This window comes from Labeo rohita, chromosome 5 (assembly GCF_022985175.1).
Source record: "Labeo rohita strain BAU-BD-2019 chromosome 5, IGBB_LRoh.1.0, whole genome shotgun sequence".
Lineage (NCBI taxonomy): Eukaryota > Metazoa > Chordata > Actinopteri > Cypriniformes > Cyprinidae > Labeo > Labeo rohita.
This window is the reverse complement of record NC_066873.1, coordinates 18,587,433-18,613,546: the sequence shown is the minus strand read 5'-3', so window position 1 is coordinate 18,613,546 and position 26,114 is coordinate 18,587,433. Positions and strand designations below refer to the sequence as shown.

Below are 26,114 nucleotides of genomic sequence, written 5' to 3'. Positions count from 1 at the left end.
TGAACACATTTAGCTCAAAATGATGGGGCTTATCTACTCACCACGTAGCTATGAGAGAGAGTGACACAAATATTTCCTGATCATAAATGTAGGGGTGTAGTAAAAATCTGTCTCAGCCAATGGACCAAAACAAAACGCACGTTTTATTACATAAAGTTTCGTAATTTACAAAGAAAATATAAAATGAATATTTTGAACTTAAGTTGAAATTTAGGGGTTAGTGTTCTGGACAGCCACCTCCCCATTGCAAGTACCCACTAAATGGTGATTTTATATATATTAAGCTTACTGATATTTTAAATATTATTGTGGGATTCAATTGATAATAGAAGGATCTTATTAAACATCTAAGGTTTGAATACTAAAATGCTTTTTAAATGTGTTTTTTGGTTGTGGAACAGCAGTTCGCACCAATTCTGTAGAGCAGTCCATATAGGGATGTATAGGTGCTGAAAGTGCGAGGCAGTTGTTGTTTATCAATGGTGTCATGAATGTGTGATGTAATAAAATAACTTGAAACAGAAGATGCTGCTGTCTTGCCGGCACCCATAGCCTTGTGGTTAGTGCGATGACATATAGCACAATTGCGCTCACGGCGACCGAGTTTGAATCCCGCCTCGAGTTCCTTTGCCGACCCTGCTCCCCTCTCTCCCCTTAATGCTTTCCTGTCAGATCTCCACTGTCCTCTTACAATAAAGGTGGAAAAAGCCCATAAATATAACTTAAAAAAGAAGAAGGTGCTACTCTCTCATTATAATAATTATTCTTTCAAACTATTACTAATTTCTTTATAAATTTCTAAACTTGAATATTTTATGCAGAAACTGATGAGTAGAACAAAAGATTTGAAACAATCACAGATATGAGGGTCAGGACAGGCTGAGGATATATGAAAATGGAGGTGAAAGGTGAGGAAGTGTTTTTGTGTGAAAGTAAGGCATCAGCAGAGAGGAGGGACATGTGTTGCCACTTTAGACATAAGTGTGTGTGTGTGGGGGGAGGCTGGAAGTGCTAAATGACCTTTCGCCCAAACCCCTCATTCCCATGCTGGTGAGTCATGCTTACTGGAAACTCCCTGCTGCTTTTCTTTTCCTCAGATTCTCAGCAGCTCTGCCTGATGACACGTCTGCGATAGATCTGGAAGTTTACACTAGAGCTGAATTATTGCGGTTTAGCATGTGGCGTTCTCATTCAAGCCTGCCTGGCATTATACATTTGTTTTGATCTTGTTTTTTATTGTTTTTTTTTATTGTTTCTTGCACAAAACTAGAAAGCTCAACAGATTTCTCAAAATTTGAACAGCTGATACTTACCAAATTCCTCACTCCCATGTCTCCTGCGTGTTTGTGTATTAAATATTTAATTCCATCATGTTTTCGGCTACACATTTGACCATCGTTATATAAATTCTAAAGAAACCCACAGATTTTCCCCAAAAATTACAAAGCAGTCTGCAGATTTAATCGATCTCATCCGCGTCGTTTTGCTTGGTTTGTGTTACCATAATGTATTATCTTAATTATGATCACTTTGGTTTGTAGCGCAAACAGTTTTCTCAGCATTCTCTCTTATTTTTCCTGTATTTCCCTATAACAGCTAATGAACTGGAAGTGTCACCCATACCCTTACTTCTGCATGGATTAGGGAAAATGCCGATAACTTTTTTTTTTTTCCAGGGGCTTCTTTCAGGCAGCTTGTGACGTTCCAGCTCCTGAGGAGAAGTTTAACGTGGACGAGTACTCTGATATGGTGACACTCAGCAAACCTGTCATCTACATCTCTATTGAGGAGATTATCAACACACACTCTGTAAGACATGCAACTTAACATACAACTGAGAATTCACTACAAATCTTGTACTTTTTTTTAAAGTTGCGATTAAAAAGTGGGGCAGATGAACATGAGCTTGCAGGGACAAGGTTTTGGAGAAGACCTGCGTAGGTCACCAGAGAGAAGATTGTCATTTTCAGTGGAATATTAGATTAAACATTACAAGGTCATTCACAGTGAGATCTATAATATGCATTTAGGAAATAGATAGGGGACATTTTCATTTTGTGCCGACTTCAGTGGAAGTCTTTTATCTTATTTTTGGGCTGTTCATATAAACGAGAGTCCTGTTTAGACGCATCGTGTGTTTTCAGCATTTATTGTTGGGACGTGATCTGGAATGTGAAGTCAAATGCTGCTTTTTAGACCTGCAGCTCATTGTGATTAGGTTTCATTTGGCATCAATGAGTCATTTAGAACTATGAGTCTACTGTGACGAGCAGCTTAACTTGATCCATATGTGTGAGAAAGTGACATCATGACCTGTGTAGACATAATAAATGGAGCCTTCATACTTCACCCCTCTCGGCCAAGCCCCTGCATTCCTTTTGTTGGAAAGCAGTGACATTTCTGTGTGTTTCTCATTGTGCAGCACAAAGGCAAACAGATGTGATGTCCATTTTAAGCTGTGTGGCTAAAATGTATATTATATTGAATGAGAGATTCTGTACATGGAGGAAATTGTTGTCCATATATTCCCCTTAATCCACCTGTGTATTGACTCCTAATGTTGTGCGTTGTTCTGTTTTTTTCTGCCAAATTTTAGAACAATGAAATATATTGGAAACCTCATCCTTTTAGTTGTTGCAGATTTTTAAAAAGATTTTGAAGACAGGAGACATCTGAGAATCCCAGATCTATTAAGTTTACATTTTACTTTACATTTTTATTCAAAGTGACTTCATTTGCACTGTAAGACATACATTGTTTTTCATGTTTTGCCTGGGAATCGAACCCATGACCTTTACTAAATCCTTCAGGTCCCACAAATTCTTTGGTTTTTCAGCATTTTTGTGTATTTAAACCCTTTTCAGCAATGACTGTATGATTTTAAGATCCATCTTTTCACACTGAGGACTACTGAGGGACTCATATGCCACTATTACAGAAGGTTCAAACGCTTATTGATGCTTCAGAAGGAAAAAAGATGCTTTAAGTGTCGGGGGTGTAAACTTTTGAACACAATGCAGACGTGTACGTTTTTTTTTTATTTTGCCTAAATATCATATTTTTTTATTTAGTACTGCCCTTCAGAAGCTACAAAGGATACATACATCTTTCCCAGAAGACAAAATAAGTTAAATTTACCCTGATCTTCAAATTCAAAAAGTTTTCACCCCCGGCTCTTAATGCATTGAGTGTGTTGGGTGTTTTGTTAGTCTGTACAGACTAGCTGTGGCTGAAATACTTAAATTGGCTCTTTTTTTCTTTTCTAGTTGGTGTTGGAACATAAGGAAGCTATTGCCCCAGATCAAAGTGATCTTCTGCATGAACTCTTGAAGGACTTAGGGGAAGTTCCTGACGTTGAGACGCTGCTTGGTAAAATTAGAACAAATACAAACACATAATTTTGTGCATTGCATTCATTGAAAACAGCTTTCAAACACCACTAGTATTATCCACCTAGATGAAGTGAAGACTTTTTTGCAAGTGTGTTACCTTTGGCAAAAGAGTCCAGATGAATATGCCCTCACTGACAGCAAATAAAAAATAAATGACACAGTGATAAACAGAAACCGCTGTCAAATGAATGTGAAACTCTGACATCCAGGTGAAGGAGCTGTGGATGCAAATGAGCCCAACAAGGAGAACTCACTGAGCCAGCTGGCCAAAACAGAGATCTCCCTTACCCTCACCAACAAGTTTGAGCTACTGGATGGAGATGACAAAGACATTAAAGGACTAATGATGAAGTAAGTGAGCAAGTAATCACCACTTCTTCAACAGGCTTAATATGTAAAATGTTCTAACATACAAATATCTCTCTGCACACACTCAACTTTTCATCACTGTCCTTATTTCCTGTCTCCGTATCTCTTGTATCCCATGAGAGGAAATGGTTTGGTGACCAGTTTTATCTTTTCCACTTCTAAAATTGGCCTTTTTGACTGGCTTTGCATAATTAGCATTGTTGAGTAAAGACTTCTTCATACTAAGACAAAAGTTCAATGCAAAAATTCAATGTGATCAACTTTTTAATCTGAATGAATGGCTGGTTATCGAACATTTGCATGCCATCAATGCCAGATATTTGTTGTTGCTGTTTTTCCTATGGAAGCCTGTTTCCGCCAATGAATAAAAAAATATAAAAGGTAATTGTGACTTTTTTTTCACAGAATTGTGAGATATAAACTTAATGTTCTGAGAAACAAAGTCAAAATTGTGTGGTATAAACTCATAATTGCGAGTTATTAAGTCATAATTGTGAAATATGAACTCGGAATTCTGACTTTTTCTCAGAATTGTGTGACAAACTCGCACTTGCATGTTATAAACTCGCAATTCTGAGAAATAAAGTTGCAATTCTGAGAAATAAAGTATTCTGACTGGCTCTTACAGGAAGAACAATTGTGACTATTTTTTTTATTTTTTTATTTTTATATTTTTGTCTTTATAACATGCAACTGCGAGTTGTGGAGTCAGAATTGTGAGAAATAAATGTAAAATTCTGAGAACAAATCAGTCTTTTTTTCCCTCAGAATTGGACTTTATAACTTTATAAAGATACAAACTCACATTTACGAGAAAAAAAGCCTGAATTTTTATCTTGCCATTTTATATCACACAATTCTGAGAATAAAAGTCAGAGTTTAGTTTACATCTCGCAATTCTGACTTCATTCTCAGAATTGCTTGTTTTTATCTCACAGTTCTGACTTCATAACTACCAATTTCAAGTTTATATCTCACAGTTCTGAGGAAAAAAGTCCGAATTGCGAAATAACATTTTTCTATTTTTTATTCAGTGGTGGAAACAGGCTTTCATAGTACTAATTGCTTTTCCAAAAAAGGCACAATTTTGGTCGTATGGTGTTGACAGGGCTTAAGGATGGAGGTCATCACATTCTTTTTATGTAATACTCTAAGGAAACATTTGTTGTCTGTCATTTGCTGACCCGTACTGTCCTTCCGTTAAACTTGTGTGCTAACCGCTAGCCTTCTAGTCTTTCTTTGGGAAGGAAGCAGGAACAATGACGTCACAGCACATTGTCTATATGTTTACACCCTGCTCCATTTCCACACAGACAAAAAAATCCCCAGCATCTGTGACCAAAAGCCCCAGTGACCCAGACGCGTATGATGTTTTGTTTACAGACCGTATGAACATCAGTTACTGTAACCAGCCGGTTTGTTTATGTTCAGTGTGAAGTGAAGGATCTAAGGCTTCTTCAAGAGAGCGACCACACATTTGTGTTGTTTCGCTTTCTTATGCTATGATAACAGTGATGACTAATGAAGTCTGCTTTTAAACTCTTCATCTTTTTTATCATTATTTCGTTTCCTGTTTCTGCTCTTTTTTGGCTGTCCTCAGTCAACTTCTTGGCTGAGACTTTAGGTTAAGACTTTAGGTTTTGGTACCAGACAAGACTTGCTGTTAATGGATTTGGAGTATCAGACAACTTTGCTGACTAGTTGTTCTGTTACCAGATCGAATAGGTTCTGGAATTCAGACAGGTTCTGGCATCCTGGGCTAGATCTGATATCTCTGGCGCGGAGACATGATCTAACAGAGATAAACCACAAATTGGTCTGCATTTCCTTAGAGGCACTTTTGATAAGCTTACACTACCAGACAAAACTTTGGACAAACTCGACACTCGAAAATAAACATTGCATCATCATTTACTCCCCCCTAATGTTGTTTCAAACCTGCATGAATTCCTTTCTTTCTTCTGTGGGACATATACTGTAAGAAGATAGTTTGAAGAAAGTCCATGGAATAAAAATAATGTAATTTGAGTCCAAAACAACATTGAACCCTGCTGACTGACTGTATTTAACAAACAAAAGAACCCTTACATTTATTTATTTGGCATTTTTATGCCTTTATTTAGAAAGACAGTGTAGTTAGACAGAAAGCAAAGTGGGAGAGGAAGAAGGAGGTGGGATTGGGAAAGGTCCACAAGACGGGATTCGAACTCGGGACGCCCACAGCGCAATGCCACTATATGGTGACACGCTAACCACGTGGCTATTGGCACCGACATGGTTTTATTAAAATCCTGACACTCTTATGCTAGGTAGAAGAAAAGATTAAAAGGTTTTTAAAATCATTTCAAGCATAAATTCAGTTAAATTCAGTTTGGACATTTGTAAGTTTTGTTGTCACCAGCATGTGTGATCCTGGCCTGGACCACAAAACCAGTCATAAGGGCATATTAAAGCTGAATAAATAAGCTTTCCATTGATGTACGGTTTGTTATGATAGGACAATATTTGGTCGCGATACAACTATTTGAATATCTGTAATCTGAGGGTGCAAAAAAATCAAAATATTGAGAAAATCGCCTTTAAAGTTGACCAAATGAAGTTCTTAGCGATGCATATTTCTAATCAAAAAATAAGTTTTGATATATTTATGGTAGGAAATTTACTAAATATCTTCATGGAACATGGTCTTCACTTAATATCCTAATGATTTTTGCTATGTATTGCAAAATGTATTGCTGGTTGTTGCTATATATATACTTATGACTGGTTTTATGGTCCAGGGTCACATATCCCAGTCTTTAGCAAATCTCTATCACGAGTGTCCGTGAAGTAGACATGCATTTCATTTTCTGCTGGACAGTGTGACCCCGTATTTCACCAGATGAGACAACGCACAAGACACAAGACACTCTGATATGCCTGACAAGTACATCCTCTTCTTTGTTTGCCTGTCACTTTGCAGAACAAAGAAGCTGATAGTGGATGTTGTGAGAATTCAACCAGGGGAAACACTCACTGATATCCTAGAAACTCCTGCCTCTGCTGCACAGGTATAGTAGGCTTTTGACTCAACAAGACTGAAAAGAGGTCAGTCTTCCAATAGATTCAAATGAAGTTCAATCGATTCGTCTAAACCCTCTCTCTGGTTCTGTAGGAGGCAGAACACGCTAAGATAGTGGAGCGACAGGTGGTCCAGGACTCTCAGACTCCAGAGGGGTTGAAGAGCAGCCAGGCCATGCTGGAGGACCGCCAACTGCCTCTGGAGCAAAAGAAGAGGAAGATCCTCAGGAACCTGAGAACCCTGGAACAGGCCGGTCTGGTCAGCTCAAAACACAAGTACCAGGAAATCATCAATGACATTTCCAAGGTCAGGGCTCTATGACTTCAAACAAGGGTGTAGGAGCTATTAAAAAAGAGGTTGGGGCTCATTGAAAAGCAGTTGCATATAGATGTAAAAGTTATAATGATTGCTATGCACTTGACTCAGCTTATTGCAGAGTTAGGCTTCTGTATTAAATCATACCATGACCTTGTCCCTTTAGGACTGCAGGCTACCATAAACACTTTCTGTTAGTTCATGACTGTGTTTTTAATATTTGTAATAACAAAAATGTTTTATTTGGCAGGACATTCGATACCAGCGGCGCTACAGACAGAGGAGGAAAGCAGAGTTGGTGAAGTTACAGCAGACTCTGTCCGCGCTCAACTCAAAGGCGGCTTTCTATCAGGAACAGATCAACTACTATGACACATACATCAAAACCTGCCTGGATAACCTCAATAGAAAGTGAGTGGAGATATGTGCAAGCTTCTTGTAGAATTATGTGGGCCATATGTACCTCTAAATAATCACTTGGGATTACACTTATCTATAAATTAATAAAGTAACAAATAAAGAAATTCATTTTTGAAATAGATAAGTCTGCAATTTGATTAGCAAATAATTAATACTATATTGAAGCAATACATTAAAAATACAAAATTCAGTTTGTAAAAATAGTATATTTCAAAAGTCAAAATAGTATATTTAATATGTGACCCTACACAACAAAACCAGTTTTAAGTAGCACTGGTATATTTGTAGCAGTAGTAAACAATACATTGCATGGGTCAAAATGGACATTTTTTTTTTTATGCCAAAAATCATTAAGATTATATGAAGATCATGTTCCATGAAGATATTTTGTATTTTCCTACCACAAATATATCAAAACTTAATTTTTGATTAGTAATATGCATTGCTAAAAACTTTAAAGGTGATTTTCTCAATATTTACATTTTTTTGCACCCTCATATTTCAGATTTCAAATAGTTGTGTCTCGGCCACATATTGTCCTATCATAACAAACCGTACATCAATGGAAAGCTTATTTAAATCTGAATTTTCAAAAATTGATCCTTATAACTGGTTTTGTGGTCCAGGGTCAAATATGATAATGATCTGTTTAATAATTGTGTTACAGCAGATTTCCTATAGGATGTATAATATTTCATTAATGGTTGTTCCATCACAGGAATTCACGAAGGTCTATTAAACTGGACAAAAAGGAAGAGGTGAAGGGCAGTAAGAAATCCAAGGCCTCATCTCTGAAATACACAGCTGCCAAACTGCATGAGAAAGGAGTCATTCTGGAGATTGAAGGCCTCCAGACTAATCAGTATGTTCTTCCTCCTTACAATATTTCTTATCATTCCATTGCTAATAAATATTTTTATTGATAATAACTTCACATTTTGCCTTAATCAATCACGTAATATCTAAGCTGACCTTCCTAAAATCTAAGGTTATCCATCCTGTTCTGCTCTTCAGTCCAAAGGGGAGTTCAGGCAACTATTTTGTAATCTTTTAAAAGGATAGTTGACCCAAATATGAAAATTCTGTCATTAATTACTCACACTCATGTCATTACAAACCTGTAAGAGCTTCATTCATCTTCGGACACAAATTAAGATATTTTTGATAAAATCCGAGAGCTTTGGGACCCTGCATAGACAGCAACGCAACTACCACATTTAAGGCCCAGAAAGGTAGTAAGGACATCATTAAAATAGTCCATGTGACAATGCTTCATCCGTAAATGTATGAATAAACTCATTATTTTTGTTTTCTTTGCACATAAAAAGTATTCTCATAGCTTCATAACACTGAGGTTGAACCACTGATGTCAACCTTATTATTTTATTGATGTCCTTTCTACTTTTTAGCTTGAACATGTCAGTTGCGTTGCTGTCTATGCAGGGTTAGAAAGCTCATCTTAATTTTTTTTTTTTTTTAAGTTCTTATGGGTTTGGAATGACACAAGGGTGTGTAGTTAAAGACAAAATTTTCATTTTTGGGTGGACTGTCCCTTTAAGGCAGATTAAAAGAATATTCAAATTCGATCTGTTAGTGCTCAGTGATTTTAGTCATTTAATTTATTGTAATTCTCAAGAATGTATTATGTTTATAATTCTTTTTGACCAGGCACTACCAGTCAACACTTAAATTATTTGCACTGTCAGATGTATTAAGCTCCACCTATTCCAGTACTCCAGTGTTTTGTACATTTCAGGTTAAAAAATGTCATGTTCGACATTTGCCCTTGCGAGGAAGTGGGTGACTTTGAGATAAAGGCCAAGTTTATGGGAGTTGAGATGGAGAAGGTGCAACTGCATTTCCAGGTCAGTTTCCAGGTGCACAGAGCCTGGCACAAGTCTTTTATTATTTGGAAATGCGTTTGTGGACATACCAAAACACAACTGTTTTTCATGTGATGTGTGTTTTATTATCAGGACCTGTTGCAGCTTCAGTATGAAGGAGTGTCTGTCATGAAAATGTTCGACAAGGCCAAAGTCAACGTTAATCTGCTGATCTTTCTTTTGAACAAAAAGTTCTATGGAAAATGAAAATCCGTTGGAGTTAATTCAGTGCAGATATGTCTGGAAATATTAGATAGCTTTCAGAGTCTCTTTTTTTCAGATACGTTAGTTTACACAAATTGTGCAAAAAGAACAGAATGTGCCTTTGGTTTTAAATGTTTTTGTAAAAGACATTTTGCAGGTCTTCTATATGTAATTAACTATAAAATGAGTTCTGAATATTCTAAAAATGATCATACATGCCAAGCTGTACATACATAGCTTATGTTTGACTTACATTTGAATTTGAAAGGAAATTTAATCAAACCACAGTCACAACAACATGTTCATGTTCATTTTTTTTTTTTTTTTTGAAATTGTGTATGGATTATATTTTTTAAATACAAACGTAATTGAAATATATATTTTATTGCAAGTAATGTATTGAATGCTGCAATTTTTTAATGTTAAAAATAAATAAGATGAATGACTTTTAATGACTAATAATGCACTACTTAAGATAAACCAGTGGACACTTTTCACAAGACTGTCATGAACTAGTGCCTTTCATTTCAAAGTGCTCAAATGTGCATCTTTTTAGAGATACCATTTCCATTCCACCAATTCCATTAAAAAAAATGACAATGTTCTGTACTGAGAAGATGGTTTAATGTTGTTGATTTTAAATAAATTCAACTATCATACATCAAAACGTGTATGTTCATTTACATAGGAGAGACTGAGAATATCTGAAACAAGGGCTGATTATGAATCAAAAGCCAAATCATATAAACGAAGATGTTTATACACATATATAAGTCAAAAGTTTTTGAACAGTAAGATTTTTAGTTATTTGATCCAAAATACAGCAAAGCAGTAAAACTGTTAACTATTTTTACTATTTGAAATAACTGCTTTCTGTTTAAATATACTTTAAAATGTAATTTATTTCTGTGATCAAATCAGTCTTCAGTCACATGATCCTTCAGAAATCATTCTAATATTATGATCTGCTTTTCAAGAAACGTATTATTATTATTATAAATATTTTAAACAGTTGAATACATTTTTCAGGATTCTTTGATAAATAGAAAGATCCAAAGATCAGCATTTATCTGAAAATAAAAGTGTACCATTCAAAAGTCAGTATAATTTTTTAAAAGAAATTATAGAAATACTTTTATTTAGCAAGGATGCTTTCAATTGATCAAAAGTGATGATAAATACATTTATAATGTTGCAAAAGATTTCTATTTTAGATAAATGCTTTTCTTCTGAACTTTTTTATTCATCGAAGAAACCTGGAAAAATAATCTATTCAGCTGTTTTCAACATATTTGTTTTTTGAACAGCAAATCGGAATATTAGAATGATTTCTGAAGGATCATGTGACTGGAGTAAAGATGCTAAAAATTCAGCTTTGAACTCACAGCAATACATTACATTTTAAAATATATTAAAATAGAAAAACTAAAAATATTTCAAAATTGTATTGTTTTTGCTGCTCGTTGGATCATATAAATGCAGGTTTGGTGAGCAGAAGAGACATTTAAAAAACATTAAAAATCTCACTGTTCAAAAACTTATGGCTGGTGGTGTATAGCTTTTTCAAATTAGGTCATTTTTGCACCTTCATATTGTATATTTGATAACACTTTATTTTTTGATAGTCCACTTTAGACATTCTACTAACAGTAAGTAACTGCAACTGCATGTCAACTAGTCATTACAGTATTAGTAGACTGTCTGCTTAATATTTTCTAACACTCTTCTAAACTGCAAATTAATGAGAATTAGTTGCAAAGTTACTAATAGTTAGTAGAATGTCTAAAGTGGACTATCAAAATAAAGTGTAACCGTATATTTTAATAGCACTTGGTGAAACAAATGAACACAATATAATATACTATAAATACTGTTACCTAACTTGAAAAAAATGACTCCACCCTTTAAATATCTACTTAAAAACAGTATTAGCTAGTCGTGGTGTCACTTGTGTCAGAGTAGGCGTTGACATGCCTGCGGCAGACAGGGGAGTGAATTCATCCATCCGCCCTCCAGTCTTTCCTGATGTCTGAGGACTGCTGTTAAAATAGCGAGCACAATCTGGCTCGTTCAGGGAAAAGTCTTTGCTGTTTTGTTTGGTTTTCGCGCTCTTTCATCTTTTTTTAAGCTGCACAGCTTCATTCAGTCGTGATGTTGCGGATTGTGGTGTTGATGGTGCTGCTGGCTGTGGCGGGCTCTGCGGCTGCGCTGCCCAAGAACGGTAAGACACTTACAACCTCATTCTTTGCACGTGACACAGGCTAAAATATAATGAACATAAGTAACTTATAGTGCTTTGTGAGCGGAGTAAATGGGAACTTTTGTAATTTTTTTTTTTTTTTTTTTTTTTTTTTTTTGGGAAAAAAATAATTTGCGCGTCATATAGCTGCCAACTGGACACTTTGGGACGCGGAGTGCATTATGTGCAATCTAGATTACGTAATCAGATTACAAAAATTAAGTACTTGTTATTAGATTAAATTACATTTTAAATAGTCGGACTACTTAAATTACTATTTTAAATAATCAGACTACACTTACTTTTTTATGGATTAGCCTGCATGATTACATATTGTTCACTTAATAGCAATAAATTATTCATAATGTCCGTTTTGTGGACATTCACACAAAGACTAGTCACTAGTCAGGTGGTGACACTGCATTTTACCACTGCATTTAAAAAATCATTTCAGTTTTAATAAGTGTTTTCTTAACATTGCATCAACTACTGATAAACTTAATATTTTTTTTTTTTTTTTTGAAATATCACTCAGCAGCAGTGTTGGGGGTAACACATTACAAGTATTGCAAGTTACGTAATAATATTACTTGTTTCAAGGAACTAGTAAAGTAACGCATTACTTTTGGATTTCTAAGAAAATATTTTTTCAAATACTTATTTTTCAAATAAGTAACGGCAGTTACTTTTTCCCGTTTTATTGACTGACAAGTCTCCTGTCGGGAAATTGTGAGTAAACATGATGTTACTGTATTCTAGACTAAATGTGAACATGCATTAATTCATCTCACTCACAAAAAACAGATTCAGTATTCCTCAAAATTAATAAAAACAGTGAAATGCAAACTCAGAATATGACACAACCCTGTAATAATTAAATATGTTAAATAAAACAAATATTCTTTATTCATTTAATCCCATTTTATTAACCAGTGTCTTTGCTGCTGACCTTCGATGATGCAATTCAACCATACTAATAAGCAAAAATTACTTTAGATAAACTAACATGTGCTTCACTTTTTTTATAGCTGAAGAGTGATCTCGTGCATAAATGTACTTTTCTTTCAGCCTGAGGTGAATTCATTTCACTTTTGGTGTAAAAGGGCTTTTACATTAGAATTGTTTTTTTTTTATTAAAAACAAAGAAGCAAGTCCTGCCCAGATTTAAAAAGTAATGCAAAAGAAACGCAAAAGTAACGTAGCGCATTACTTTCCATAAAAAGTAACTAAGTAACGTAATTAGTTACTTTTTCAGGGAGTAACGCAAAATTGTAATGCATTACTTTTAAAAGTAACTTTCCCCAACACTGCTCAGTAGGTCATTTAACCATGTCTTTGGAAGGCTTTTGTCTTTTAAACACATTAAAATCCACAAATTCACATTATTTATTGTTTACATGCAATGCAGGGATTCCAAAACTTTTTGTCAGCCGAATCTGTTTCACATTATATATTTATTTGAATCCCACCTAAGATTTTTAGGTGGTCATTAATAATTAAGTAACATCTGAATGTTCACAGTTCTGTGATTTTTGTTAATGGTCACATGACATGCAGGTAAACAAATTAAATATTTTAGATTTTAGTAAGTGTTTTATTTCATTTTTAAACATTAATTTTACATTTTTATGATTTAATTAATTCGTAGCTTTTCATTAAAATTACGAACCCCCTGCAATTCCTATATGAACCCCAATTTTAGGAAATTTAAGGATTATTTTTCCTTTTTAATACAGAAGTAATCATGAAATCAAATATGATTTCTGGAATAAAGAAATACATACATACATACATACATACATAAATTAGTGGTGTCAATCAATTAAAAAAATAACTAATTTATCACACATTTTTCCTGAAATTAATTGCGATTAATCGAACCTAACATTAAAATGTTTAATTATACATTTATATTGCAATAACTTCACATTCAATCTTTAAATTAATGTAGAAACAACAAAAAGGAAGTATATTTTTGATATTGTTTAATACCATCTTTTTATGACTGAAGGCAAGTATCACTGATATCAACTGATGTCTCAAATTTTTCCTAATATTTAACCATTGACAATAACCATTCAACATTATAGTATAACTGAGAACTTTCAATTGAACATTTATTAGACTTGTAGTTTAAGTGAACTTAAAACAATCTTCACATAAACCCATTATAATAACTGTCATATAGCTACCTGTGCCCTTCAGCAAGAAAATATAGCCAAATTTAATAGTTTATAAATTTTATAGTTAATAAATTTAATAAAAGTTATACACTAAAACACTAAAATGTCAATTTTAAAAAAAGATAAACGGGACGCTTTTACTGACAAAGTTCACTGATGTTCTACTGAAGCTGAGGTGACGTTGGAGCGTGTCTGAAAAATTTCCTGTTTGATGTGCTCATTATTACGTTCTGCGTCTAAATAAATGCAGTTCTTAAAGTGGTTGTGGGTGGGGTGGCCAAAACCTAGCCCAGTCCCTGTGTTAATTGCGTTAAATATTTACTGATATAAATATATATATATATATATATATATGTTTGTTGCAGGGATGTTAGTATTTTTTAAAAAAATATATATATTTATTTAAAATTACAAATAAAATTAAAATAAGGGATTTACATCATTTACATCTGCAAGACGTAGTTTGCTCATCTGCAATACGTCTACTGAACGTTTCCTATCAGATTTCAAATAGACATCTATTAGATGTCTTTAAGATGTTTATGATTCAGATTGCATGTAAAACTGACATCTTACAGACGTCTGCCAGACTTTTGTACACAGAAGATGCTTTACAGATCAAGAGATCTTTAACAGACATCTTGCAGACGTATGTCTGGGCATAAAGTTGAATAAATAAGCCTTCCTGTGGTGTATAGTTTGTTAGGATAGGACAATATTTGTCCAAGATACAACTATTTGAAAATTTGGAATCTGAGGGTGCAAAAAAATCTAAATATTGAGAAAATTCCCTTTAAAGTTGTACAATGCACATTAATAATCAAAAAATAAGTTTTGATATATTTACGGTAAGAAATTAAGAAAACATCTTCATGGAACATGATCTTTGCTTAATATCCTTAAGATTTTTGGCATAAAAGAAAAATCGAGAATTTTGACCCATACAATACCTATATGACTTGTTTTGTGGTCTAGGGTCACATTTCAGGTATCATTGATGTGACCATGTTTTTATTTTTTTTAATTGATTTTATTTTATTATTTGTTTGTTACCAAACATTTTACACCTAAATAATTTCATTGTATATTTTTTCCCCCAGAAACCTTTATTCGGACATTTTCTGGTTTCTTCCTCACCGTCACCGATGAGCCAATCGATTTCCTTGACGTGCAGGAAGAGGGCAGCGGCTCCGGATCGGGACAAGTATCCAAACCCAAGAAAGATCACCACCACCATGTGGCTAAAAAGACTTATCACATCTCTCCAGAGGCCTCCAGCTTCCTCACAGGCCCCGTGTTGACCGTTATCATCCCAACAATATACATTCTGGTGTTTATCATCAGCGCCCCTCTAAATCTTCTGGCGCTGGTCATGTTTGTGCGCAAAGTGAGACCGAAGAAACCGGCGGCGATTTACATGATGAATCTGGCCTGCGCTGACCTTCTGTTCGTACTGGTGCTCCCGTTTAGGATAGCCTACCATTACAACGGAAATAACTGGATTTACGGGGCGGGCATGTGTCGTTTCGTCACGGCTGCTTTCTATTGCAACATGTACTGCTCTGTGCTGCTGATGATGTGCATTAGTGTGGACCGCTTTATGGCTGTCGTTTACCCGATGGACTCTCTCACCTGGCGCAGTCCGCAAACTGCGTCCGTCGTGTGCGCCGCCATGTGGCTTTTATCCATCGGCGGTGTGATGCCTTTGCTAATTTCCAATCAAACCATTCACCTACCTGACCTGGGCATTACCACCTGTCACGACGTCCTTGACATCGACCAACTCCGCGAGTACTACCTGTACTTCTTCCCCATCATCTCTTCGCTTTTCTTCTTCATCCCGCTCATCTTTAGCACCGTCTGCTACGTGCGCATCATCCAAGCCTTGTGCGCGGCCAACGTGGAAAACCGCGCGAAAAAAACGCGGGCTCTTTTTATGGCCGTTACTGTCTTTGCTGTTTTCGTCATATGCTTCGCGCCAACAAACATCATCCTGTTGTCTCATTACGTGCAATTCGCTCAGGCGCACAGCGATGCGTCCTACGCCGCGTATCTGGTGTCCACGTGCATAGGGAGCATCAGTTGCTGTCTGGACCCCCTCATGTACTACTTCGGGTCGTCTCAGTGCCAAAAACAGGTTCTCGCCTTTCTCAAGTGCCAGGGAGTGTCAGGCATCGAGAGGAGCGCACAGTTCACCAGCACCACCAGATCAAGCAAGCTGGAGACTTTCAAAAGCAGTGTCAGCAACCAGTACAGGAAACTGATGGCATGAGGAGGCTGGTCAAAAACAGGCTGGTTTTACAAGGGGTTTTGAGAACTTTGCAGCTCGACAGGGTGAGAGACCTTTCCAAACCTGCTGTAGTAGGTTACCGAGGACTTTAAATCATTTACCTTTTCAGGTCCAGCTCATTTAGGATGATTGGAGTTGATTGCACTATCACTGGAACTCTTGGATTAGCTAATATTCATAACATTTCCAAGAATATCTAAATGACTCTGGCACTTGACTATTTCTATGCTTTTATAACTTCTTTGCTAATGTAGAGATTCTTGTTTATTTTTGTATTAATTTGTTACTATGTCAAATAGCTATATTCTTGCCAATAAAAACATATTTACATACAGGATACTTAATGCTTTGTAAAGACAAAAATTAAAGTTCTATATTACATTATTTCTGTTTATTGTAAATTACATGATTGCTTATGGGACCACCTGGCTGGATTTTATGTAGGAACTTGAGTAAAAAATCCTCAAAAACATTTGCACTAGTTAACTATTGTTTTCTCTTTATGTGGATGTTACAGTACAGTTGAGGTCATAAGTTTACATACAAATTATTTTACCAAAATAGGAGGGATCATACAAAATGCATGCATTTTTTTATTTAGTACTGACATGAATAAGATATTTCATATAAAAGACTTTTACATTTGGCGAATAGTTGAATTTATAAAATGAATTATAAAAAGTTGAATTTCATAATTTCAACAATTTCAATAACTATTATTTTCTCTTGTGGACTATATGTAAACGTCTTTTGTTTTTGTGAAATATCTTATTCAGGTCAGAACTGAGTAAAAAATAACATGCATTTTGTATGATCCCTCTTATTTTGGTAAAATAATTAACAATTTGCAGATTCTGCAAGGTGTAAGTAAACTTTTGACCTCAGCTGTATAGTACACTACCAGTTTAGGGTCATAAAATTAATACTTTTATTTAGCAAAGATGCATTGATTGAACTGACAGTAAAGACATTTATACTGTTCTAAAAGATTTCTATTTCAAATAAAATAGTGTGCTTTTGAATTTTACATTCATCAAAGGATCCTAAATTTAAATTATTATTATTATTATAATAATTACAACATTACTGTTTTCATCAAGTAAGTGCAGCCTTGGTGAGCATCAGAGACTTCTTTTGAACAATTAAAAAAAAATCTACCTGGCTCCAAACTTTTTAACAGTAATGTATAACGGTAATGGAATGGAAATTATGTAAATATAGGATTAAAATCTTGTTTAACCCTTTAACTGTTACTCACATTTTTTTAATTTTTATAATTCATGAATGAAAACATTTTGAATGTTTTGAACTGATATATCATTTCTTATGATATCTAAAACGTGATAGGGAAAAAGGCAACGAAGGAAGTCTTTTGTGACAAAGGTCAGAACTCGTGTTATGATGTAGATTTTTTAAGTTGCACTCTTGACATCTATTTATCTATTACTTTTCCTACATAATTTGTAACACAAAAATATGGTAAAATATCTATTTAGGAGTCTTAGACCTTTCCAACGATGTATAGTTTGTCATGATTAGATTAGGATTTATTTGTAATATGGTGAAGTCAACTTAGACGTCCCACAGAGGGGACAGTGACAGTTAAAGGGTCAAATTAACAACATATTTTGTGCTTCGAACACTGATATATTGGTTTGTCTCAATCAAGCTGTTTAAAGGGTTAGTTTACCCAAAATACAAATTCTGTTATCATTTACTCACCATCATGTTGTTACAAACCCGTAAGACCTTCGTTAATCTTCTGAAAAAAAACTAAGATATTTTTTTATAAATTCTTTGTGCTTTCTGACTCATACACACTGTGTGCACAGAAGATATTCTCGCAGCGTCACAAAATTACGGTTGAACCACTGATGTTACATGGACTGTTTTACTGATGTACTTACTACCTTTCCGGGCCTTGAACGTGGTAGTACCACTGCCATCCATGCAGGGTCAGAAAGTTCTCCCAATCATCAAAAATATCTTAATTTGTGTTCTGAAAACGAACAAAGGTCTTATGGGTTTGAAACGACATGAGGGTGAGTAATTAATGACAGAATTTTCATTTTTGGGTGAACAATCCCTGTAACTAGAAATTTCTTATCCAGCAAGAATATTAGTTGACCATCTGCCCAGCAAGAATATACTGCTCCAGTAGCTAAACCAGCAAGATCAACACCAGCATAAACCAGCAGGGACTAAATGGTGGGTTGTGCAAGTAATTTTTTTTCTTTTTAAAGAAAGGTTACATACACAAACACATACTACAAATGGTGAAAATGATTTTTATATCAGCATATCCAAATTCTTCACAGATAGCTGTATTTACAAGAACAAATCCAACATGACAAATCTTGAAGTCAGTCCTAAAAATTGCAGGTCAGTCCATTACATTTAGGAATATACTGTACATGTGTCTTATTCTGGAGTGCAAATGAAATGAAGCCAACCTTTGGTTTGCCTGAACAACGTGTTTGATAAAGGGCGATTCTTTTATCAGTGGTCAAATCCAGTGGCCAAATCCTTGTTTAAACTTACTTTGAAAATAACACATTTAATGAAGGCCTTGAGATGTCAAGTTTAATTAACTCAACAAGAAAATACTTTTTCTGCTGTTCAATCATAACAGTGTGTAATTGTGTAAATTATGCTGCTTCTGAAAGTGGAGTTTATCACTGTGGAACTGCTGTATGTGATACTGAGGGCTTCTTGGTATCAGCTATGCTGCATAGCACACAACATAAAAATAACATAAACATGTACATAGAAAATGAATGGATTAAGCCCTGTGTGAATCCCAAACTTATTCTAGGTGTCTTCTGCTTCCTTTCATGGCTTGCTTAGGTTTATTCCGATTTGGTGTAGGACGACGTCACTGTAATTACACAATAGTTCACCAAAGACAAAATGAGTAGAAAACCAAAGAGCCGGTTGGGAGAAAATTCTGTTTTTGTGTAGAACACTGAAAGCGTAACTCCTGTGCTGTCCTCTCACACGCTCATTGTCATGTTTGGAGAATACTGCAAGACAGGAAGGCAATTTGAAACAGCTGCTGCTGTATTTAACACAAATGATCCTACAGAAAAGGTTTTCTGCATACATACGCTTTCACTCTGAAAAGGGTTGAGGAAGTTGCCACCCATTTCTCCATCATCTCTTGGTGTGCCAGGCTGATTATTCATGCTGAGGTTTCCTGGTGAGCTCTGATGAATGTGAAAATTGAATTTGAGGACAGAAACCACAAATGAATTCCAGAGAAATGCTCATCACTGTTTAAATGTCTGTCAAAACGGCACGGAAATGTCCCATACCTTTGGGAGGCTTTCAATGTCACCAGATCCTGTTGAATGGAGGAAAAAGGGCTAGTAAACTAGTAAGGACAAAATGTACAAATAGATGACTGGTATTGTGTTATGTCAGTTAAATCTGTCTTACCTAATGAACCATTCATATGATGAGGCTCCATGCCTGCCATGCTGCCTATTGGGCCATCAGAACCTGAACCTAATGGAAACTGAAAGGAAAAAACCACATAAGAAAAGCAGATATACTTGATATGTCCTTATTTAAAAACGACAGAGACTCACATTTGGTCTGTTTCCATTTGGAGGGACTGAGCTGATCATGCTGTACATGTTGTCACTTGAGTTGTTTGACTCTAAAATCAATATTGTACAACACATTTTTAGTTAAAGACACAATAATTGACTTGGGTAAAGAACGCTTTTCTGCCTAATCAAAAGGCATGAGCATAGCAAATTGTTTTCCTATGATGCTTAATGTCTACAGGCTTTCAGTGGAATTGTGGTTAGTATTGATCCAGGGTTGTTACCTGCGGGACTGGGCATGATGGGTGTTCCCGGAGGGCCGCCTCCTGCTGGGGGACCCTGCAAACACACTGATTCTGCTTATTCAAATGACCACAGTGTGTTACCCAAAGTTACCTCAGACAAGGTAACAAGGACAGCTTAGACAACACTACATTACCTACCGAATAACTGCCTGGAGATGCAGATGAATAAGGAATCTGCAGGGAGAAAGTACTGGTTTTTAATATTGTTTAAGATACAAGACTTTTGATCAGGTATCACATGCCATGATGAGAACTAACCGAATTGTTATTTGGAGGATTTGGCCATGGTCTTCCTCCTGCAGGACCCCTTTACACAACAGTATTCGTATGTATAGTGTTATACAATTTATACAGTAGTACAACAGAGATTCTGACTTAAAGAGGTAGTCCACCCAAAAATGAAAACATGAAAGAAGATATTTTGAAAATGTTGGTAACCAAACAATTCCCCATAGGGATGGGTGATATGACCAAAATCTTAGGTCATACTATATGAGTAATTTTATTTGAGAATAACAATATATATTGCAATATAGAAATTTTTGCTTTCAATAAGGTCTTTTGATATTGAAATTTGTGATACCATAGAAATTTCATACTTTTTGTCACCAGTGTCAATATCACAAAAAACAAATACTAGCCTTGATAAAAAAAAAAATAATTAAAAAATTCAAGCTCACTGAAGACAGTAGACTAAGACCTGCTTTGAAATGGCCCTCGCACCTGGACTCATCTCTACACGGTGACTTTAGGAAAATAGCAAACGGTGAGCAATATGCATTTAAAGTGGTAAATTAACAAATTCAACGAAAACTCAAGATCTTCTCAATTTAACATCGCAAAGGCCTATAGAGTAGACTGACCAAATATAATCTTGATGTCATTAAATCTCTAGGAGGAGTTTGTTAGAATGTAAAACATGCCATTTTCTTTTGCCAGCAGGTGGTGCTATGGCTATAACTGAATATGGTCATGGGCATGTGTTCAGGACAAAACTCTTATTGTATGCCCAAATTATAACAACTTCCTGTTTCATGTCAAAACAGCAAAGTTTGTCAGGCCGCTACGGACATGCGAAAACTCAAGATCTTCGCAATTTAAAATCACAAAGATACATGTATTCGTACCGAACCGTCACGAATAACATTATACATTAATAACATTATTATTTAGTATTTTCACATCTAGGTGGAAAAAAAATTGTACTACAGTCTGTTCAAAATAAATGAAAAGAAACGTAGCATAGTAGATTTGTTGTTTTTTTCCTGTTGTACCGAAATTGTATCGAACCGTGACTCCCAAATCGAGGTACGTACCGAACCGTGACATCTGTGTACCATTACACCCCTATCACAAAGGGCTTTGGATAACACTTACCAAATTTGCTGTTGATCTGTTTAAATCTCTAGTACAATTTAGTTTAAATACCACGCCTGAAAAAAACAGATCTAAAAACTAACCCTAACCCTAACTTACAGAAAATATTCAAAATAACAGACTTCCTGTTCGTACCGGGGGACTTTTTTTTGTAGGTATTGGCATGTTACATTTGTCTACCGAATTTCAAAATTTTATAGGTGGCGCTTTCGAGACATTTTGCCACACCCACTTCTGAAACCCAAATCAGATGCAGGTCACTTCTTGCAGGTGCTTCATCATGTCAAGTTTCATGAGTTTGAGTATGTTTAGGCCCTCAAAAATGCGATTCATTTTGCAGAAGAAGAAAAAAATGAGCAATTCCAATAGGGTCCTCGCACCATCAGTGCTCAAGCCCTAATAAGAACTTTATCACCGACCCCTAGTTCCCCATTCCAACATTCTTCAAAATATCTTCTATGTTCCACAGAAGTACGTGATCACAGAATTTTGGTTGGACTATCTTTTAATAATATCTTGGAGCATTTATGAAATGATAATTGACTGTGATTTGAATACAATTACATGTTAATCCCAGGCATCCCAGGTCCTACTAAGGCATTTAGGGGAGGTCTCATCCCACCACCATAGTTCTGGAACACCAATTATACCCAATAACACATTACATGAAAGTTTATGAACACAGTAACATAATTATACAAATTTGCCCAATTATCCATCGATAACTCACCTGTGGTCCAATAGGAACCATTCCCCGAGGGGTCATACGCTGCATGGGCCCACTCATGCTGGGATGGCCTTATAAACGGGAAAGCAAAGAGGTTTTATATTTTATAGTCTGATGTATTATTATGGCTGTTTACACAATCTACAGACTTTCTTTTCACAGTTTCTATAAATTTGAGAGAATATCTGTCAGTTTTGATCAATAGAAATATAATCAAATTATCCAAAGTATTTCATAAACAAACACACAAAGAACATTTGTGGCAAGCATATTAACAGAGTTGTTAGTATTTTTTTTTTAAATACCTGGCTGTCTTGTAGGATCCAACCCACTGGGTAGGAGGGGCTGGTTCCCAGGCCCCAAAGCCTGTTTAAAACAAACCAGACTGAAGTATCAGTCATTATCATGCACTGAATGAAAACTTTAGATTACGAAAGTAGTGAAAATACCTGATTGGGTATTCTGAGAGAACCTCTGGGCCCACCTGGGTATCGAGGAGACATAAACTGCTGCAGAAACACAAGGACAGAGAACAATTAACCAATTCAGTCCACATCACACAGCAACCTTCATGGTTCACCCAGCAGGCAAACTAGAGCAACTGAGTGGCACCATAAATCACACCACCAGATGGCAACACTGCATTTGTATTTTAAATCTGTACTTCAGATGTTCCACTTTAATGCTTTTGTCAAATGATCTGGGTTAAACTTTATTGCCAACATATGTGGCTTTAATTCATTCCTCATTGTAAAAACAGGAAAAGCATGTTTACAGTAATGCAATTTCTAGAAGTCTATTGAGTGACTGTACAGAACCTCTTTCCTTAAAGTCAACATGAAATCAAAATGACCCTATTTGCTTTTTAAATGCAAATTCATGGTCTTATTTGAATGCAGGGCAGTAGCCACCATAGACAATAGTTACAAATGGCAAATTGTCTACCTCAATGCCTGAAGTTCTTGCACTGGCCTACTGCACTCCTTTACATAGCGCTCTGTTTGTTGTTAGGATGACAAAAAGATTTCAAATGCACATTTTTAGGCTGGTCTGCCTAAGCGTTCTAAAATGACTGAGATGGCTAATCAAATCAAAGTAAGCAGAGCTTGCTGTTCACAGCAGCAGAGTGTGATTTACAGCGCAAAGTGTCAGTTCTAACATTGTCAGAGAGTGAGGTACGATGAATGTAGCAAAACATTTCTTATTTGACAGCTGCTTTAAGATAGAAATGTTAAACGACTGACATACCCAGCAATGCAAACTACTTGACTTGTTTCTCAAATATGGTTTTATGTGATTCATGCCATTCCTAACTGAATGTGATAAGACAAGACATGCTGTGTTTTCGACATATCAAGCATACAAATAATAGTGAATTTGTGCACATTTAAAAATATTTTCAAATAGTTCAAAATGATTACATTTCTACTAAAATTAGATCTAGAATTTCCTTGACCGTTCTATTCCTTTGTACTTTATAAAAACAAGAAAATGTTCAAGACAAACACTACCAGTCAAAAGTTTTTGAACAGTAAGATTTTTAATGTTTTTTAAAGAAGTTTCTTCTACTCACCAAGTCTGCATTTATTTGATCCAAAGTACAGTAAAAACTGTAAAATTCTGAAATATTTTTACTATTTAAAATAAGTTTTCTAGTTCCAGATCCAAAGTTCAGTATTTATCTGAAATAAAAAGCTTTTGTAACACTGTATACACTATACCATTCTAAGCTTGTCAGTATAATTTTGGGATATAAATTATAGAAAGTATTACTTTTATTTAGCAAGGATGCTTTAAATTGATCATAAGTGATGATAAAGACTGTCATAATGTTGAATGCTGCTCTTCTGAACTTTCTATAAAATTTACTCAGCTGTTTTCAACACCATCATAATAATAAATGTTATTTGAGCAGTAAATCAGAATATTAGAATGAATTCTGAAGAATCATGTGTCTGGAATAATGATGCTAAAAATTCAGCTTTGAAATCACAGGAATAAATTACATCTTAAAATATATTCAAATAGAAAGCAGTTATTTTAAACAGCAAAAATATTTCAAAATTTGACTGTTTTTGCTGTACTTTGGATCAAATAAATGCAGGCTTGGTGAGTAGAAGAGACTTCTTTAAGAAAACATTAAAAATGTTACTGTTCAAAAACCATTCAGGCATTATTTAATCAAACTCACATTCAGGTCTAGATTAATTCTGGTAAGTAACGCCTACTTTTCACCACTAATCAAAATCGATTAACTATCCTGTTTTACTCATAAATACGGTACATCAGACAATGGATGTTAAATCCGTTGCAAACAGCAATTCACATTGACTTCAATACAAAGGAAAATGCTGTATTTCAACAGATGTATGGTGAACCAAGCTAAATTTGTGAAGCTCAAAGCAGATATCTCAGAGGGTTGGTTAAAATAAAACCGGATCAAACTGTGTGAGTTAGAGACGACTACTGAAGATTGTTAGAGCTGACGGCTGGATTCTTTGGGAATCTGAGCTTAAGACTATCAGTAAGCGATTGTCAATACACATCATGCAGGACAGCAGCTCTTAGACACTGACAGTTAATCGATGTATGCTCTGGTGCATTATCACTGACGTACACACAGCCCAGTATTTATGCACTCGAAATCCTCCTTCAAATATAACACATTCCGCAATCCAATTAAAAAATGAAAGTATGGAAATCCTTGCATAATCTGCTGTCACAGACATCCACATATAGTTTTCTTGGTGTGAATAAATATTTAATTGCCCATTCATTCATAATCTCTCCTGACTCAGCACTGTCTCGGCCGGTTCAACTGTCAATCACAGAAGAAGAAAAGAATTTCTCTATTCACACTGCCATTATCAGAATTAATTTTTTTCATGCCGTTCTTTTGTTGTGTTTCAAAACAGTAAAAATAGCACTGTCATTCACTGACCTTTATGAATAAGATGAATTTAAAATCAAGTTATTATTTAAAAGTTTTCACCAGGTTCAACTTAAAAACTTAAGTTAAGCAGCTGCCTTAAAAATTTTAAAGGAGAAGTCCACTTCCAGAACAACAATTTACAAACAATTTACTCACCCCCTTGTCATCCAAGATGTTCATGTCTTTCTGTCTTCAGTCGTAAAGAAATTATGGTTTTTGAGGAAAGCATTTCAGGATTTTCAAGCATTTAATAGGATGTGCAACATGACTCGAAAAAAGATTTGTTTATTTTGCTGAACAAGACTCAAAGGTCCGAGTCGGTAAAATGATCCGAACTTGCCATCACTACTACGAATCACGTCTAAGTTCATCGTCTGTGTACTCTGGCTAAAAAAGGTAGAGTATGGAGAAAAACTCCATCTTATTTTCTCCTACAACTTCAGAATCGTCCGACACATTGTACCTTTTTGTTTGCAAACAGCGTTTGACTTACTTGCACTTTCTTAGTCTTTGCGCGTTCGCTTTGTAAACACTGGGTCTGTAGTTCAATAGTACGTCGTGAACGTGCATCCCAGAACCTGTGCTACACAAGCTTTTGTGCTTAAAAAGTATACACATTTTTATTTTCCGAAAAAAATGACAGATCTTTTCGCTAGATAAGACCCTTCTTCCTCAGCTGGGATCATTTAGAGCCTTTTGAAGCTGCATTTAAACTACATTTTGGAAGTTCAAAATCTGAAATGTTTTCCTCAAAAACCATAATTTCTTTACGACTGAAGACAGAAAGACATGAACATCTTGGATGACAAGGGGGTGAGTAAATTATTTGTGAATTGTTGTTCTGGAAGTGGACTTCTTCTTTAAGT

The 26,114-nt window shown here is 35.4% G+C and overlaps 3 protein-coding genes across 3 annotated transcripts in view; 2 read left to right on the top strand and 1 right to left on the bottom strand.

The window, feature by feature from the left end:
• Positions 1-9,694, top strand: part of iqgap2 (IQ motif containing GTPase activating protein 2) — a 69,249-nt gene extending 59,555 nt beyond the window's left edge. The window contains exons 30-38 of the mRNA XM_051109571.1: positions 1,677-1,809; positions 3,267-3,369; positions 3,602-3,743; positions 6,724-6,811; positions 6,916-7,128; positions 7,388-7,548; positions 8,276-8,419; positions 9,314-9,422; positions 9,534-9,694. Of these exons, the coding sequence (XP_050965528.1) occupies positions 1,677-1,809; positions 3,267-3,369; positions 3,602-3,743; positions 6,724-6,811; positions 6,916-7,128; positions 7,388-7,548; positions 8,276-8,419; positions 9,314-9,422; positions 9,534-9,647 (1,207 nt within the window). The 3' untranslated portion in view covers positions 9,648-9,694. The remainder of the gene's footprint in view (positions 1-1,676; positions 1,810-3,266; positions 3,370-3,601; positions 3,744-6,723; positions 6,812-6,915; positions 7,129-7,387; positions 7,549-8,275; positions 8,420-9,313; positions 9,423-9,533) is intronic.
• A 1,898-nt stretch (positions 9,695-11,592) lies between these two features.
• Positions 11,593-16,688, top strand: f2r (coagulation factor II (thrombin) receptor). The gene is made up of 2 exons (XM_051108688.1): positions 11,593-11,865; positions 15,167-16,688. The coding sequence occupies exons 1-2, from the start codon at positions 11,796-11,798 to the stop codon at positions 16,336-16,338; spliced, it is 1,242 nt and encodes a 413-aa protein (XP_050964645.1). The 5' UTR covers positions 11,593-11,795; the 3' UTR covers positions 16,339-16,688.
• A 1,942-nt stretch (positions 16,689-18,630) lies between these two features.
• ssbp2a (single stranded DNA binding protein 2a) overlaps positions 18,631-26,114 on the bottom strand; it is a 40,278-nt gene continuing 32,794 nt past the window's right edge. The window contains exons 6-17 of the mRNA XM_051110831.1: positions 22,766-22,825; positions 22,622-22,682; positions 22,320-22,387; positions 22,154-22,221; positions 20,471-20,519; positions 20,351-20,386; positions 20,192-20,246; positions 19,947-20,017; positions 19,795-19,873; positions 19,671-19,699; positions 19,464-19,562; positions 18,631-19,379 (exon numbers count right to left, since the gene is read on the bottom strand). Coding sequence (XP_050966788.1) covers positions 19,350-19,379; positions 19,464-19,562; positions 19,671-19,699; positions 19,795-19,873; positions 19,947-20,017; positions 20,192-20,246; positions 20,351-20,386; positions 20,471-20,519; positions 22,154-22,221; positions 22,320-22,387; positions 22,622-22,682; positions 22,766-22,825 — 705 coding nt within the window. The 3' untranslated portion in view covers positions 18,631-19,349. The remainder of the gene's footprint in view (positions 19,380-19,463; positions 19,563-19,670; positions 19,700-19,794; positions 19,874-19,946; positions 20,018-20,191; positions 20,247-20,350; positions 20,387-20,470; positions 20,520-22,153; positions 22,222-22,319; positions 22,388-22,621; positions 22,683-22,765; positions 22,826-26,114) is intronic.